This window comes from Brachionichthys hirsutus, chromosome 2, assembly GCF_040956055.1.
Source record: "Brachionichthys hirsutus isolate HB-005 chromosome 2, CSIRO-AGI_Bhir_v1, whole genome shotgun sequence".
Classification (NCBI taxonomy): Eukaryota; Metazoa; Chordata; class Actinopteri; order Lophiiformes; family Brachionichthyidae; genus Brachionichthys; species Brachionichthys hirsutus.
The window spans coordinates 9,703,767-9,720,477 of NC_090898.1; the positions used below are offsets into that span (position 1 = coordinate 9,703,767).

Below are 16,711 nucleotides of genomic sequence, written 5' to 3' on the forward strand. Positions count from 1 at the left end.
ATCGAAAAAGCAAGAGGTAATAGTAAAATTGTCTGGAAACATTTGAAATATTTAACAGGAAATCACAATAAAGTAAAGGAATTGGTTGAACTTGAAATAAATGGAAAAATCATAAATAGTCCGTCTGAAATTACAGAGGTTCTCAACCATTACTTTGTTGACTCTGTGTCCACGATTGCTCAATGTTTTCCTGATGGCAAAACAAATATCAGAACACTAAGCACAAATGAACCAGCATTCAGTATAAGAAATGTTAGTGAAATGGAGGTTAGGAGAATTATTCAATCGTTAAATACGTCAAGAGCAAAAGATGTCTTTGGTTTGGACACAGTCATGCTCAAAGAGCTCAGTTCATCAATACTTTATCCATTAACCAAAATTATTAACCTTTCAATCTCCCAGGGAAAATTTCCAAGTGTTTGGAAAAAGGCAGTTGTGACTCCTATATTTAAAGGTGGAAATCCTCTGCTGCCTAGCAACTATAGGCCTATTAGTATAATCCCGACACTGTCAAAGGTGGTAGAGAAATTGGTAGCAGAACAAATAACTTGCTATCTGAATACTGGCCTGTTTTCTCTGCATCCAATGCAATTTGGCTTTAGGGCCAAACACTCGACTGAAACGGCAAACTGTTTTTTTGTTGAAAGGATCAAATCTTTAATGGATAAAAGTGGTGTTGTCGGAGCAATATTTCTTGACCTGAAAAAGGCGTTTGATACTGTCAATCACAGAATCCTCCTGTCTAAACTGTCTACCTTTAATTTTTCACTGCGCACACTTGGATGGTTAGAATCATATCTATTACACCGTTCTCAGTGTGTTCAACTACAAAACCATCAATCAGCTGTTCTAGGTCAGTCTACAGGTGTTCCTCAAGGTTCTGTCCTGGGACCATTGCTGTTCTCTTTATATGTTAATGATTTACCTTCTGTTTGTCCTGACATCGACTTACAAATGTATGCTGACGATACGGTTATCTATGTTTTTGGTAGCAGTACTACACAAGTTGCTGAAGAACTCACAGACATCATGGTTCATGTAACAACTTGGCTGAAGCAGTGCTGTTTGCAATTAAATCTATCAAAAACGGTCTGCATGTTTTTCTCAAAGACAAAGTGCTCTGGTGCTGACCCAGATGTCTTTGTTTTGGGGGAAAGGCTGCAGATTGTTTCCGAATACAAGTACCTTGGAGTCGTTATAGATTCACAACTTAATTTCAAAAAACAGGTTAAAAAGGTCTGTAATAGAGTTAAATTCAGTCTCTCAAACTTTAGATTCACTCGGGATTACATGTCGACAGGGGCGTCGTTGATGTATATGCATTCTATGATTCTTTCGCATATCACTTACTGCTTAACAACCTGGTCGCAGGCCAGTATCACTACTCTAATACCTCTGCAGTCTCTGTACAAACAAACGCTTAAAATACTGGACAAAAAACCAGCATATTTTCATCACTGCCCAATATTAAATAAATACAAATTGTTAAACTGGGAAAATTTGATTAAATATATAAATTCATGTCTGATGTACAAAATTATTAATGGTTTAACATCTCCTCCGCTCGGACAGTTTGTGGATGTAAGAACTGCCACACATCGAGTTTCTAGAGGTGCTGCAAGAGGGGACTGCGTTATCCCACTCAGGAAAAGCAAATTTGGTCAATCTGCCTTTTCCTTTAAAGCTGCACATGAGTGGAATTCTATCCCAGTTATCGTCAGAAATCTTGAGAGCTGTAATGCATTTAAATTTCACCTTAAGGAATGGCTCATTAGCACACAGTTGTGTCGTCACTGAGAGAAACTGCTGTTTAATTTGTTGTTTTATAATGTCACCTGTTTTTATGATTTTAGTTGCTTTATAAAATTTTAGTTAATAGACATTAAGTTTTACTGTTACTTGAAATTGTTTTAGTTGATATAGTTTTTAATTATGTGGTTATTGTATATCTGTATTTTTATTAATTTTATTTCATATGTATTTATATTTTGGGGCCATGGAATTTCTGTCCAGGGACAACAGATGAAAAATAGCCTTTTGGCTAATTCTGGCACATTGACAGAAATGTTTATTAATGTGCGCTGTCCCTGTTAAATAAACGAATCATCATCATCATCATCATCATCACTGAGCTCACAAATCCCAAATCCTCCCATCCCTGCAGCATATTTTAAGATGGGTACGAGAGCTTTATGTGATTTTTTTTGTCTTTCTTTATTTTGATCTGTGTGATTTTATGTGCTCTTCTCAGATTCAAATCCTAATTAGTGTAGTCCAAGTCCCGAACCCCTACAGCAGCAATAGCAAACGGGTACTTGTTAGATTTTCTCTTAACATGGCTCCACAAACGCTCCACAGGAAGTCTTATGGACCGACCCAGCTGTAGAGCATGCAGCGTGCGAGTTGTGGTGAACATTGATCGCTGCAGATGCAATAAACCTGAGTGTGTACAGAATACACAATGAGCCTTTGTCTCTGACACCAGTGTCCTGCTGCCTGTTGTTGAATTATCATCATTCAACCCGCAATAATACCTTAACATCTTAATCAATAATGCTGTAACCAACACACACTGCTAATCCACCCAGTGTGTATCAGGCGGCTTTGTTTGATACGTGCCGGTGAATCCTAACGTGCGCATTGCTTACCACCATGGCAGAGTTTCTCCTGGCGCTGATGGGCGTGGTGGGGAGGGAGGTGAGGGTGGGGCTTGTGTTGAACTCTTCGGAGCTGAGGTTGTCTGAGCCATCGCTCAAACCGCTGCTGATGGAGCTGCTCTCATCCCAACTGCAGGAAGCAAAGACAAACGAGAGGCATCAGACAATATGCACTTCAAGCCAGCTAGAAGTGCATGTCGCGAGGAGGAGGCTCAAGAATATTAGAAATGGATTTTGACTAATAAATAAATCCGTTCATACTGAGTCGTATTGTAGTGAGTGTGAATGAGAATCAGGAGGTACGATGACAAGTCTCACCATGTAGCAGTGGTTGAATGATTTTATCCAGCTTCAGTCACAAATAGCAGATATGTAAACTAAAACAAGCCCAACCACGCATCATCAGATCTAACAGTATCCGCTTCAATACTTCATGTTCAGTATAATTCAATCACTTCACTTATTTTATTTATTCATTTTTTTACATGGATGGTGTTTTCACTGAAGGGCCGCTTGACTTCATCTGTGGGTGGAGATAAAAAACAAAAAAAAGCCTGGGAACCAGTACGAAGCTCTAAAACGAAGCTCTACAACGAGCTCTGTGCCTATTTTTGGTGAACAGAGAGCATTTGAGCAGCATCTGCTTGAACTGCTCTTCCAGTTTTTATTTTTTATTTTGCATTATCGAAAGACAGACATCATTTCAGCTGCTCTACGTTCCAAAATTTCACACTTGGCAAACTGAAAACTGGAGCTCTCTCATCATCTCGGCCCACACATAAAAATAGCACCAAAGGACATATACAGTGAATCTCACACCTACGAGTGTAGGAGGGGAGTCTGTGCCAGGGCGCTCTCAACTTGGAAAATGTCTTCCTAGATTTTACTCCCTTAATCCCAAGAACTATTTTATCCCAGATGACACCGCGTCCTAGCTGTGAGGCGCAGCGCTGCCCACGGCACCATCATGCTACCCCCCACATAAACATGTTGGGGGTCCTTCTGTTTTTATTACCACTCAAACAATATTATCATTACCTCTTTACCTTAAGCTATGTTACCTGGTTCTGCCACCATTATTTACAGCTGATATTTGACAGCTGCAAACCTTTCCCTACCGTTAACATTTTATTTTTATTATTATTCATCCAGTTTTACGTGTTGTACTCTTCACTAATATGTTTTACTCTTCACTAATATATGTACATTTGTCAAATGGAATAGGAAATGAAACGATCAACAGATGGCCTGAACAAGGAAGGGGCGGCCCTTTCTGAGAGGCGAGTTTTGGGCATGTCGGTCTACATCTACATCCACATGGGCTCGTAAATTTTAAGAAGGTCATGTTTAGGAAGTTGGGGGTGTAGATGTTATCTTATTGGGGTCAGTAGGTTGGAATGATGTCGTACTATACTGTAAAGAGCGTGGGGTTTGCCTAATGAGGTCATGAATACTGTGAAATGGGGGGAGGATGGGATTGTGGGCCTTCCAGTTGGGTGCCCGTGTGGGTCACGCTGCACCCTGAGGGACTCCATGATGGGGGGGTCAGGGGGGAGTGCGGTGAGGAGAAAGCCCTCCCTGTCTCGCCTGTGGCTATATTGATGCAAAAAGAGCAGACAAGACTTTATGTCTGAAGCGGTCGCCACGTTGCCTCGTCTGTACACCAAAGTCGTATTAAGGGCAACTTTAAGATTGGACCAGACATGTCAGGAGGGTTGAACTGTGTCCCTGCGACACACCAAAAAAACAGCAACAAGATTTTATAAAATCACGTGCTACGATTCAACACATTTTAAACCACGTTTGCAAACCTATTCTGTCATCCACAATATTTCCTACCTTTTCATTTGAATAAATAATACAAACATCCATCCAAAACAGAAACATTCACAGAAGAATGAGAAACTTTGAATTCATCCAGAGTAGATATATTCATATACAATAAGTGTGTGTGTGTGTGTGTTCGTCATTTATTCCTCTTTCAACAAACTAGAAAATGAACTTCCTCTCACACAGCTGTGTTTTGTCATTAGCGTCTCTCTGAAGCAATACCTTCCCGCCATATCCTGTTATTCACTTCACAGCTGTCTGCGGAGCCGCAAGCTTTGGTTTGAGATAACACTCGCTCTGATCAATAATGCAGAGCTGATAGAAAACAGAACAAACCGTTTCTGCTGGATGTGCAGACACTCTGTTGACTGATGTGAAAACAGGAACCCACAGAGGAGAGGCTGGGTGGGGTCAGAGATCAGTGATAGCAGCAGCTTAGTCGGTTAATAAGATCAAAAGCAGATAATATCATGGTACTTATCAGTGCTTTATTTCTATAGTGGATATTAGGGGAAACCCAAGCTAAGCATTTTAATCATCATTCAGTTTTTGTTTTTCGTTTTTTCTTCTGAAAAAAGGAAATGAACTTTATACAATAAAACTCCCAAACTATTAAATATAATTCAGTACAGAAGTTTCATTAATACCTGCTTAGATAAGACCCGAAGAAGCCTCAGAGACTCAGGAAGTAATTGCAATGTGGAGACAATGGGGGGGGGGGGGGGGGGGGACAGGAAGAGGAAGAATGCCTTTAGAGAAGCAGTAAATTAGAATTTCTTCAGCTCCGATCTGAAGAAATCAAATTTGATCAGACTTTAAATCTTCTCGGTTTTCAGAGCAGGAAACTCTCAATTTGCAGAACAGTCATGCAAACCGTTTCAACGTCTGCACGAGAGACTTCAGATTTTTGGCTGAAACACAAACTTTCTTGTTCACAACCACTGTCTGCTAACAAACAGCACCACATCCGCTGTCAATACGTCCAGGTGTGCCCCCCCCCCCCAGTGTTCCCTCCATTGGTTAAGATGAAAGGAAGTTTGTGCAAGAAAAGAGGGCAAAGAAACACACAGAAGTGGGTGAAGATAATCGAGAGACGAGGGTGAAGCGGTGCGTGGGCTGAGAGAAAGGAAATGAAGTGTGCAAGCATGACAAAGAGAGAGCTCTGTTCATGATGCACAGAAGAATGTCCAAGGACACGATGCGCTTTTGAGCGAGGAAGCAGCGATATCGCATCCGTCGCCTCTACTTGCTGAATCCTTCCTCCCTTTAACAGAGGCTTCTAAAATCTGCCGTTTTTATCTCCCTGTGCTCGTCTTGTTCATTTCTACCTCCATAGACTGAAATTCTCCGTCACCCCTTTCTCATATCGCGTCTCACTTCAAGACTCAAGCGAAGAAGCACAGCTGGAGGGGGAAATGGCGCCCTGTGACTGTAATTCCATGAGCGAAATGAAAATCTATGTTGATTCAATTTTGGCTGCGATAAATGTCAATTAACCTGAGATGCGCTTGATTAAACTCATTCTTCACCAGTATGGCAGTCAATTTTTTTGTTTTCCTGCACACCATGCGCTAAATGCAACATCCGGACAACACTGTACTCCGTCGACCCGAGGCGGCTTCGCACAACTGGTTTCAGTCAGAGCAAAAAATTCTGCATCTCTCATGACTGAGATTGTCTTGTCTGAGCATCAGAATGTTTCAGATGTTTGGAATATTTCACTGTATTTTTCTGTTCTTGTACAGGTCATGATGTGTCTGAATAAACACATCCGTCTTCTACGGAGACATGACTTCTTTGCTTTTCGTGGTCTGTGGGGAGGCCCGGCACACCCACACAAATGTCAGCCTCGCAAACTCGAGAGAGAGAGAGCATTGTTGAATAGCTGCTGCTGAGTTTAACAGTCAGCCGTTGTTATCAGGCTTCTACCATCGCCCCTATTCAGACTTTGGACCTAATTGCTCTGATCTCAATGTGAATGGTCTTTATTGCCCCTCATTATGAGACCGCTGCGCTCTCCTCTCCTCTCCTTACCTGTGAAGCAGTATTTGCTGGGAGTTGAAGTCTTGGCAGCCTCGGAGAGCAGACTTAAAAGCATTGGTTGATAACGTATTCCACAAATAGTGTTCAAATAGGCCATTTGAGGGATGTGATGCTGACTCTCTTCTAGACTGAGGCAAGTAGAATTTACCTTGTGGGGCCAGTGAGGCACGTATTTGCTACATTGTGAGAAGACGGCATGAGATTGTGGAGGATACAATTTTACAGTCCACATGAAATATTAATAATACCTGATAATTACCTGATCAATAATTAATGCATATTATAGAGAATGTTGGTGCACTTAAGCAAAGTCTAGTCATCTAACTGTAAACTAGAAAAGCACTCAGAGAGCACAGACCTCCGCCAAGCAGCTCATTCCCCTCATTATTTAATTTACACCGTCCACATGGTGATCTGGATCATCACCAAAAGGTTCTATATTGTTCTTGGTATCTTTGTACACCAACCAAGAAAAGTAAGAATGAATTGGAGTTGATGTGTATTTGCAACTGATTTTGGAATCTGTAAATGAAGTTTCAATGTTAAAATGCAATATTTTTTTCCTGACCTCAGTTTTTACATAATCCTTCTAAACGCAATGTGAACTCCCATTTTTCGAATAATCGACAGTATCCGCAATCCCGATCCGATCCGGATGAAATTCAGTCGTGGGATAGAGGCCCCCCACCCTACATGACTGTGTCAAATTCTATAAACAGCTGTCAATAATCAACCGAGATATTGATAAATACATTTTGAAGCTCCATTGAGTGCACCCCTGTCTGGCCTGAGGATGTATAGACATCATACGCAAGAAATGTACTGGTTAGACCTTTATGATCAAAATTATTTTGATGACAACCACTACATGCAATTAGTGACAGCCGCTAACCAATCAGGAGCTAAGAGGAAACTACCGTTAAACCTGTTGGACCACAGTGGCAGCAAATAAGATGAGAACATGACAGCTGAGGGGAGACACATTTGTAGAATAAAGGATAAGAACTTCCGAAAGCTGTGCGTCTAGTAGATTCGGTCATATCAATAAATTGTTACACTCTTTTGTACCTCATGGGATTAAATGCCTTTAGTCAATGTGACATTTTGACACTGTTTCTCCCCATATTTGTGTAAAAGCATGGAAAGTGTTTTAGCAGCCCGACACAAACTTTCCATTCCTGCTAAAATGCACAGCGTCACACGGCAGGACCCAAAATGGATAAATCAGAACAGTTGCTGGTTGCAGAGATGCCTTTTAGGCAAATGGAAAGTAGGGCACTGTCAGACTGGCAGTGGACAGTCAGCACAAAAACCAAAGGGGCGGGGGGCAAAAGTTAAAGGGCTGCTGAAATCATTAGAGTCTGTAAAGTCTAAATCTGTCTTTGACTAAGTACTTTGACTCGTGCTAAAGATAATAAGGTCGGCTGCTCATCTGCTTCTGCCATCCAGTATTTGAGGATAGACCTCAGACCAGCTTGAAGAGGAATAACAGCAGGAGCTGTGGCCTTAAAGTCATAAGTGAGGGGGGGGGGGGGACTCAGCCGTCCCTGCGCAGAAATGTCACCATACTAGAGCAAGGTGTGATGATGCTTAGATAATGATATTGCTTCTGCCCAGTGGGTCTCAATCTTAATTAGCGACGAGAAAACGGAAGTTCAGCAGCAACGTTATGATTCACTGACCTGCTTCAACATCCTCTACTAGTTCCTGTCTGGTCAGATCAGACAGGATGTAAACCCAACAGGGTTACTATTGTGAGAACACTTATCTAAACATACCCAGCAAAAGAAGCCATTTGTGGTGGAGAGCAACACAACCGGCAACGCAACCAGCCACACCCCAGTGTCAGCCTTTTTTCTCTTCGTCACCGTTGTGGCTGCACTGACATCTGGGAGACAGTTTTAAAAATGTGGTACAGTTGATTTAAGCATTAGCAATGATGCTGTCTATGTGCATGAGCTCACATCTCATCCATCAGACGTGCGGATGGGCATTTACCTGGTCAAACTGAAAGAGCAGGGTGATTTGTGTGTACAGATGGCCGACAATATGGTTCCCTGGACCACTTCAGGACTTTATTGCCAGGAAACAAACCCATGCAGAGAGAGAGAGAGAGAGAGCGAGAGAGACCAGAAAATGTTCCTCTCCACTGACTAGACAGTAGAAAAAAGAGATCTCAATGAAACGTTCTGGTTGGATGATCATTTAAAATGTTCTGTAGGTCACACAGATTTTGAAGAAGCTCATGTGTCGGATCATCCATCACTGCAGCACCGTGTAGGGTCATGAAAGAAATTCCCTGAGAAGACCGAGCCCCTGCTACATCTTGTAAACCTCCAATTCTGACATGAAAGGTGCAGCGAAGACAAAACGCCCCCCCCCCCCCATAGTTCTATGTGGCTGTATTTTATTGTCCACTTAGTCAATCTGGTATTTATTATAATGTGCTATAGCCGCTTGGACACTCCTCTTTACACACACACACACAGCAGGAACAGCCATATTTGGGCATTACAGAAGATTACTGCACAGGCTGGAGTTAATGAGCTCGTAATTACTGCTAATTCCATCTGCCACTGGGATTAGAGCAGGCCTGGCGCATCAGCTAGAGATGCATTTCTTGTGTGTCTGTGTGAGTTCACAGGGGAACTAGGAGGTCACATCCCTAAACGGCCGCCATGAAGGCACGATCCTGTTGTGTCTTTGACAGGAACATCCCTGACAGCAATAGCCTCAGGGTTTAGGACACAAACAGACACATCGACATGTATTGTGCTCAATTGCTATATTGTCCCCAAGAGTGATACTTGAATCAGTTGTCAGTTGTGTGTGAGTGTGTGTGATGTTAGTACGTGGTGAGAATGGCTACGCTAAAGCATGCAGGGGTGAGTAATCCTCATCCTAATCTGTGCGTAGAGATTTATATCACTCTTCCGGGTTCATCCTGCAACGATGGGGACGAATGCTCTGGGCTTTATGGGTTGAAGGTTAAATGACAGAAAAAGCACGAATGTGCATTTTGATTTCTGCTTGTTGAAATATCTTTTCTTGGGCAGAGGAGACGGCGGACAGTGCGAGAGCAGTTTAGGAATAGGGGAAACTGCTTTCAAAATACTCTGAATCTCTCCATTCCTCCAGGGTGGACAGATGAGGTTTGTGCAGAGACAACTTGTCTCTGAACTACTTCATCCTCATGAAATTAAGCAGGACAGGCCCCACAGCAGAAGGCTCAGGGCTTCATATAAGGAACTTTGTCTGGTGAAATATCCTTGGAAACTCAAAATTGTGTGACTGCTGATCACACCGATGCCAACTGGGTCATTTTGTTCTTCTCATAAAAGGAAAGGAAAAGAAGCAGGGAGCGGTGTGCACTTACTTTGTGTTCCTCCCACCATGACCTCAGTCAGACAAAAAGTGAAGTAAAGGCTATTGGTCCTGTTTGAATAAGGCCAACACACAGTTTTTAATGCAGCCACAAAGGACTTTTTTTTAGCAGAAAATCAGAGAAACCTTTCAACAATTTGTCTATAAAGTGATGTTTTCATTGTCAAAGTGCTTAAAAGAGCAGAACAAACTGGGTCGAAGAGTGTTAAAATGCTTCAGCGAGTTAAGCGGCCACCAGCACAGTCTTGGCATGACCCTTGACACCCCCCACTACTCAATACACACACACAGTGACCAGAGTTTCTTCTTAAGTGGCTTCTCTACAGGAGACCAGGAAGCAGAAGAGGGACAGCACTCGTGGGACAAGCTGGAACGGCCAGTTAAATCCCCTCCATAACGTGTAGTGCTTTCCAGCCCCAAATCAAGGGCTAAGAATTGGGGAGGAGCTCACAAGGGGAACCCCAAAACACAAGGGTGGGGTCCTGGAGTAGGATTTCCGCTGGCCTCCCTTCAGATACGTCAATGACAACACACCAGAGCAAAGCGCAGAGAGCTGTTGAGTTTAAGAACTGGAAAATCAGGTCTAATCAGTGGCATCAACTGAAAAATCAAACAGTGACACAGTGTCATTCACATTGTGTCTTACAACGGCACCTTCCCAGCATCACGTGCACACATTTCAGAAAGAAGAACTACGGGATATGAGACACCGCCCAGATGTGGCTCAAGACAACTAGCATCAAGCATCTCCTCCCAATAAATTGAACTTCGTGGTCAGTTTTTTTTTTTTGACGAGGACAGCCACGACTTAATTCTGCATTAATCTTCTAGATTAATACAGTTGGTTCCGCATAGCTGGGAGATAATCAAAGTGCTGACTGGAGCGGATCAGTGGATTGAGGGCTGCCGGTACTTAAGAAGCAAACCAAAAACTCTTAAGTCAGTTCGGGAGGCGAGTAAAGAGAAAGGCCGATTTAGACTCAAACAAAACGATGACACGGAAAGTGCAAGATGGGAACATGGGAATGATGTGTTTGCATAGCTTTTGTTCAACGCCACAAAGAGGCTACAGATCTGCGCTGACCACGGCCGAGCACCTGCCAAGGCGTGTCCAAACAGCGCCTCAACAAAAAAAGGATGAACGACCCGTTGACTCGTTCACTTCTCCTGAAGCAGACACCTATTAAAAACACACATAGCTCCCATTTGGCGGACGAGACAGACAAGCCGCTGTATGCGCATGCTATTGCGTGCCATTAAATATGTGAACACATGTGGCGATGAACCAAAAGAATGCCTCGAGGCGCTCCCAGGATGAGCAGGCACCGTCACCTGCTGTCGCTTCGAGCACACGCCCACTCTGCTGAAAGTGGCTACCGTGAGTTTGGGAGACATTCCTGCAGCCTCGGGCCGCGCTAAACACACATTTCACATTCCGGTGAGTGTATTCTGGGGTTCCACTCCCTCATCCTCCAACATATGCAGACACACACATATATATATATATGCATGCCATAGTAGAAGAGCGAAGATGCACAAAAAGAAAATGACAGACACATAGAATCCGCATTCCTCGAGCTCATTTTGATATAAACTGGTGGAACTGTGTCGCGATTCTTGATCTTTTCACTCACGTCAGATTGAACTATCAGATGAAAATGGCATGAGTTTATGTTCTCTACAGCCATTGAGGGCACGGTTCAATCTTTCTCGCTGCCGTCCAGCTTGCGGGTCATTTTTCTTTGATGTAACAGAGGAACTCACTAAACTGCAGGAGGCCCCGCCTCATGAAAATATAAGCCCTGTTTGTGAAAACAGGCACCTCCGTGTATAATAATAATAAAAAAAAGTGCATATGACTGTCAAGCACAGGTTACAGGCTTCTCTTGTTTCAGTCTCAGGTCTCTCTAATGACCTTGTTGGACAGACAGCTTAGCTTGTTGTTAGCATAATTGGACAAACGAGAGTCTGTGATGCGATGAAATGATTTCAGTCGCGTGTAATCATCAGGTGACGTTCCATTTAAGAACAGATTGGTTCACAGTGAGAAGTCAGCTCACAGGCTAAGAGGAATAACATTTTAATTACTGGAGGTCGTTCACACTGAAAGGTCACCGGTGCCACCTGACACAGGCGGTGAACGTGCACTTCTGCTGCTCTCCTCCGTACTATTTGAGATAATTATGATGGAACAATAAGGGATTTCAGCAGAAGTCAAAGCACACATAAAGCATACAACCAATAAGAGCTGCTGCTGACCAACACTTTCCCAGGAACAGCTAAATGACCTCATGAGCCTGGTCTGCATCACGGCGGCTCTGTTTTCATTTAAACAGCATGAACTAGAGAGGACCTGGTGCAACACACACATTCATGTCCAACGAGAGGACCTGGGTGCAACACACACATTCATGTCCACCAGGTGGACCTGGTGCAACACACACATTCATGTCCAACGAGAGGACCTGGTGCAACACACACATTCATGTCCAACAGGTGGACCTGGGTGCAACACACACATTCATGTCCAACGAGAGGACCTGGTGCAACACACACATTCATGTCCACCAGGTGGACCTGGTGCAACACACACATTCATGTCCAACGAGAGGACCTGGGTGCAACACACACATTCATGTCCAACGAGAGGACCTGGGTGCAACACACACATTCATGTCCACCAGGTGGACCTGGTGCAACACACACATTCATGTCCAACGAGAGGACCTGGTGCAACACACACATTCATGTCCAACAGGTGGACCTGGGTGCAACACACACATTCATGTCCAACGAGAGGACCTGGTGCAACACACACATTCATGTCCAACGTCCACCAGCTTGCGTGTCAGATATTTGGACCAGGTTGTGCTGCTAACCCGGAGTGGATCTGCGATCCGGAGTTGAAGCAGGCTTTCTGTAGATGCATAGATGACGACACCCACGTGCACGCAGGGGGGGGGGGGGGGGGGGGGGGCACGCTTCGTTGACGTTGGAATGCGCTCAACAGGACTAAACAGAGGCGATCAAATCTTTGTGTTTGGCTGGGCAGTGATGCATGTAATGTTCCATAATGTGCTCTCACACACACACACACACACACACACACACACACACACACACCTACTAATACCGCCTCTGGGTTTGATCATCACGTTTATCAGATGATAACACGCACACGCACACGCACGGGGAGAGAGCGTTGTCTTTAATGCATCTGTAACAGCATGCGTCTTATTCTTGAAAATATTCTTGTTTATCTACAGTGGCTGTGCGTTCTCACCCACGCACGCGTTCCACTGGCCTAGGTTAGCCCGCGCATTAAGACGCGCAGTTAGATCATTTCATGAGGGTGGGCGTGCAGATGATCCACGCAGGAGGCTTGCTGCGGTCCACCCAATCACGGTAGATTTACCGGGCGAAGGCGTCGTTCAAAATGTAGGTCAGCCCAGACAGTTTAACGGAACACGGTCCCCGCAGCCGATCGACGCGAACACGCCCACGCCCACGCCCACGCACACGCACACTAGCGCATACCTGCCGCTGCTGACTGACCGCCGAACAGCCAATCAGCTGTCATAGCGCGCAGCGTGAAACAATGGGTGCACCGGCACACCGTAGACGCACGAAACGCGCGCACACATTCTTTTAACGCGCTTTAAACGACGCGCGTAGAAATGCATTTCCTTCCACGCAGATACTGTATGCGCCTTTTTTTGAACAATGCTGATTCAGCGTGTGGCTTTCCGCATTGGGCTCTGAGCCGGCTGTGGCTCCATCTTTACACGCGCAGAAAGACCATCGACTCATTGATATTGACGCACTATCTGACAACAGTCGGACCGGATAGCGTGACAGTGACAACCGTGAAACGGTTCCGCCGTGCAGCTGTCGGAGCTTTAATCAGCGAGACATGCCGCTGCGTTTTTACGCACCGGCTATCACCGCTATCAAGACATCCTCGCGTTTGCCTTGGCACAATTCAAAGCGAGTTCACCACTGCTATAGACAGTGCGCTTCTGGTGCGCCATTCTCAGTCCGTTACCTTGACAGAAAGTGCATTGTCCTCCCCGTGCGCCGCGGCGCCGGGAGCTGCAGCATTTTCCCGTTCAGCACGCGTCCGCTCATTCTTCTTCAACCGTCCAGCTTTTGCGCCTCTTTGTTCCCGTTTTTCATATCCCGCTGCTGCGGGCTGGAAGTAACGGAGAGCGATCCACCCGTTGCTGCTGCTGCCCGCCGCCGATCACCGGGGAACCGCCTGGGAGAGTCAGCAGCGCTAACCGACTGACCCACTCCCGCAGTGCTTCAGAGATGAAGCGCGCACATCTCTCTCTCTCTCTCTCTCTCTCTCTCACACACACACACACACAAACTGGTTCGGGTGGGAGGGGATGAGCAAGAAAGGGAGGCATGGATCGCAAGGCAACACCCCGAATTCCTTCTCCTCCGGCCCCCTCATCGCGACCAGCTGTGCGTTTTTTCAGAAGAGGCTTTATAACGCGTATTCATCCGCATGATAAAAGCGCAGTCCCCACGTCCGCTAACGAGACGCGTCAGAGACAAAAGCGAGACGCAGCCCTCGGACGGCAGGCCGGACGCTCCATTGGATAAATCAGTGGCATCATTTCACTCAGCAGCAAAATGAACCATGTCAGAGATATTATAATCACCAAAGTCTGCATAACCCAGTCACATATAGTGCGTGTCAGTGGCACCTGCACTATTAATGCTGAATACTGTGATAATGTCATTACTGAGGTATTTTGAGTTTGACTGTAACATAAATTTATTCAATATATCTTGCTTTACCTTTTCAATTCTTGAATCTATCATTTATGGGTAATAAATTATTTTAGAAATATTCAAAGGTGTCTCTGAAATAATGACAAATATACCTTAATCGCGATGTAATGAAGCCCTGAGGGCAAATGACTCTCGTGTTTCTATTGCAACAGAGTGTGTATCGACTTGCAGAGGAATAGGTTGGGCATCATGTAGCCAATGCCCCCCCATGCAACATCCAGTGGTGTTTCAATGCTTTCAGTACTGAGTGGACCCCAGTGAATAGAGCTGCCTGTTTGCTGGGATCATTTCATAAAGGGGCGAGAAAGAGGTGGGGGGGGGGGGGTAATCACTTCATTTAAGCACAACTGTTCATGTGGTAAAATAAATGGAATAGAGAGATTTAAAACGCAGCCTTAGAAAGAGAAAAACGCTTCAGTGCAGAGGGAACAAAAACAGAATTCTTCAGGATACTGTTCACTCGTACCATGGAGGCCGATGTGGCACACAGTGTGCATGTGTGTGTGTGTGTGTGTGTGTGTGTGTGTGTGTGCGTGTGTATGTGTGTTTGTTGGGATGTCTGATTGGCACATTGGTATGCTGAACTGCAGGTGTGTGGAGTTGCTGCCATTGTTGCCTAGTGTTACTAATAAAGAGAAAGCAAACAGTTTCTATCTCCACACACACACAAACCTACACACACACACACACATCCACACAACAATCAGCTTGTTTCTTTATCTCTTTATTCTCTATCAGCTCTCATCCGAGTTTCTGTCGCTGGACAGCAAGCTCAGTTTTTCTGAATGTTACTTTGACCACCAGGAGGGGTCGTGTCCAGACAGCCCCCCCCCCTGCCCCCGCCTCGCTGTTTACTGCACCTTTTTCCATTCCAACCCTCCTTTTCACTCCGTATCTAAGGACTCACTGTTTGTTTTCAGTATGTGTGTGTGTGTGTGTGTGCACCAGCATAATTAGGTAATGATGCAAGTGTGTAATGACACCATACAGGCAGGGTCACCCGCCTGACCCTGGGAACCTGTCGCTCCTCGGCTGATGAAAGAGACAAGTGACCTGGGAAAGCTCATCCCTCTTATCAGAGCAGGATCACACAGAGCTCTGAGGCACACGCAGTAATGGCTAAACCACTAGCTGTATAAACACACACACACATACAGATGTCTATTAAGGTTAAATTATTATGCTTTAGATTAAATGCCGAAACGAAGACCTCACAAAGACACACACAGAATTCTTCTAAAGCGTTTGTCCGAGCGGTTAATTGAGGGACTCTCGAAGTCGTGATGATCCAAAGCTTCTAATTAGGCCTTTGCCTGGACAGGACGCTGTTCTCGGGGCCCAGTCTGCTGAGGACATGTGTTAAGATGAAATTACTCTTTACTTCAAAGAGGGATTTTAAGAGACACAGCAGGGCAAGGAAGAAGCGTGTCTTGGAGAATTAAAATATAGCTCAACAGGTTTTTGGTTTCTGCAACCAGTTTAACTCCCATCTCCTGGGAACATTTACATGTCCACTATTGGGGGCACTGGGGAAATACTGGAGAGGGTGAGATTAAGAGATGCTATAATGGTTAACAGGAAGGGACAATGATGGTGGGAAGCTTAAAAGGGAAGTGTGTGACTAATGTGAGATTAACCTACAGATAAAAACACGGTGGGTGTCAGTAAAAGGGAAGAAAGGTTCATTCTTATGCGCGTTACCAAACCCCCATCACACCCCACTGTTAGCTCACCAAGTCGCAGCTCTGCTGTTCACATTGTGTGTCTGAGTGCGAGTTGTGAGCATGTTCGTGCACATGTCTACGGTTCAGGTAGATTCCTTCCACAGTTCCCTCAAAAGCTCGTCTTTAACCATGCCGTTTCATTTACCCCCTGCAGAGGGACTTAAGGGAGGATATGGATGATTTGGAGCAAGGTTATTCGTGCTGTGCGTGTGCGTGTGTGTGTGTGAGTGTGTGTGTGTGTGTGTGTGTGTGGGGGGGGTTCTGGGAACC

General features: G+C 44.8%; 1 protein-coding gene across 1 annotated transcript in view; it reads right to left on the bottom strand.

Annotated features, from left to right (window-relative positions):
- The window catches only part of LOC137909506 (neuron navigator 1-like), a 67,614-nt gene that overhangs the window by 17,230 nt on the left and 33,673 nt on the right, over nt 1-16,711 (bottom strand). Inside the window, exon 7 of the mRNA XM_068753974.1 lies at nt 2,649-2,787. Within this exon, the coding sequence (XP_068610075.1) occupies nt 2,649-2,787 (139 nt within the window). The remainder of the gene's footprint in view (nt 1-2,648; nt 2,788-16,711) is intronic.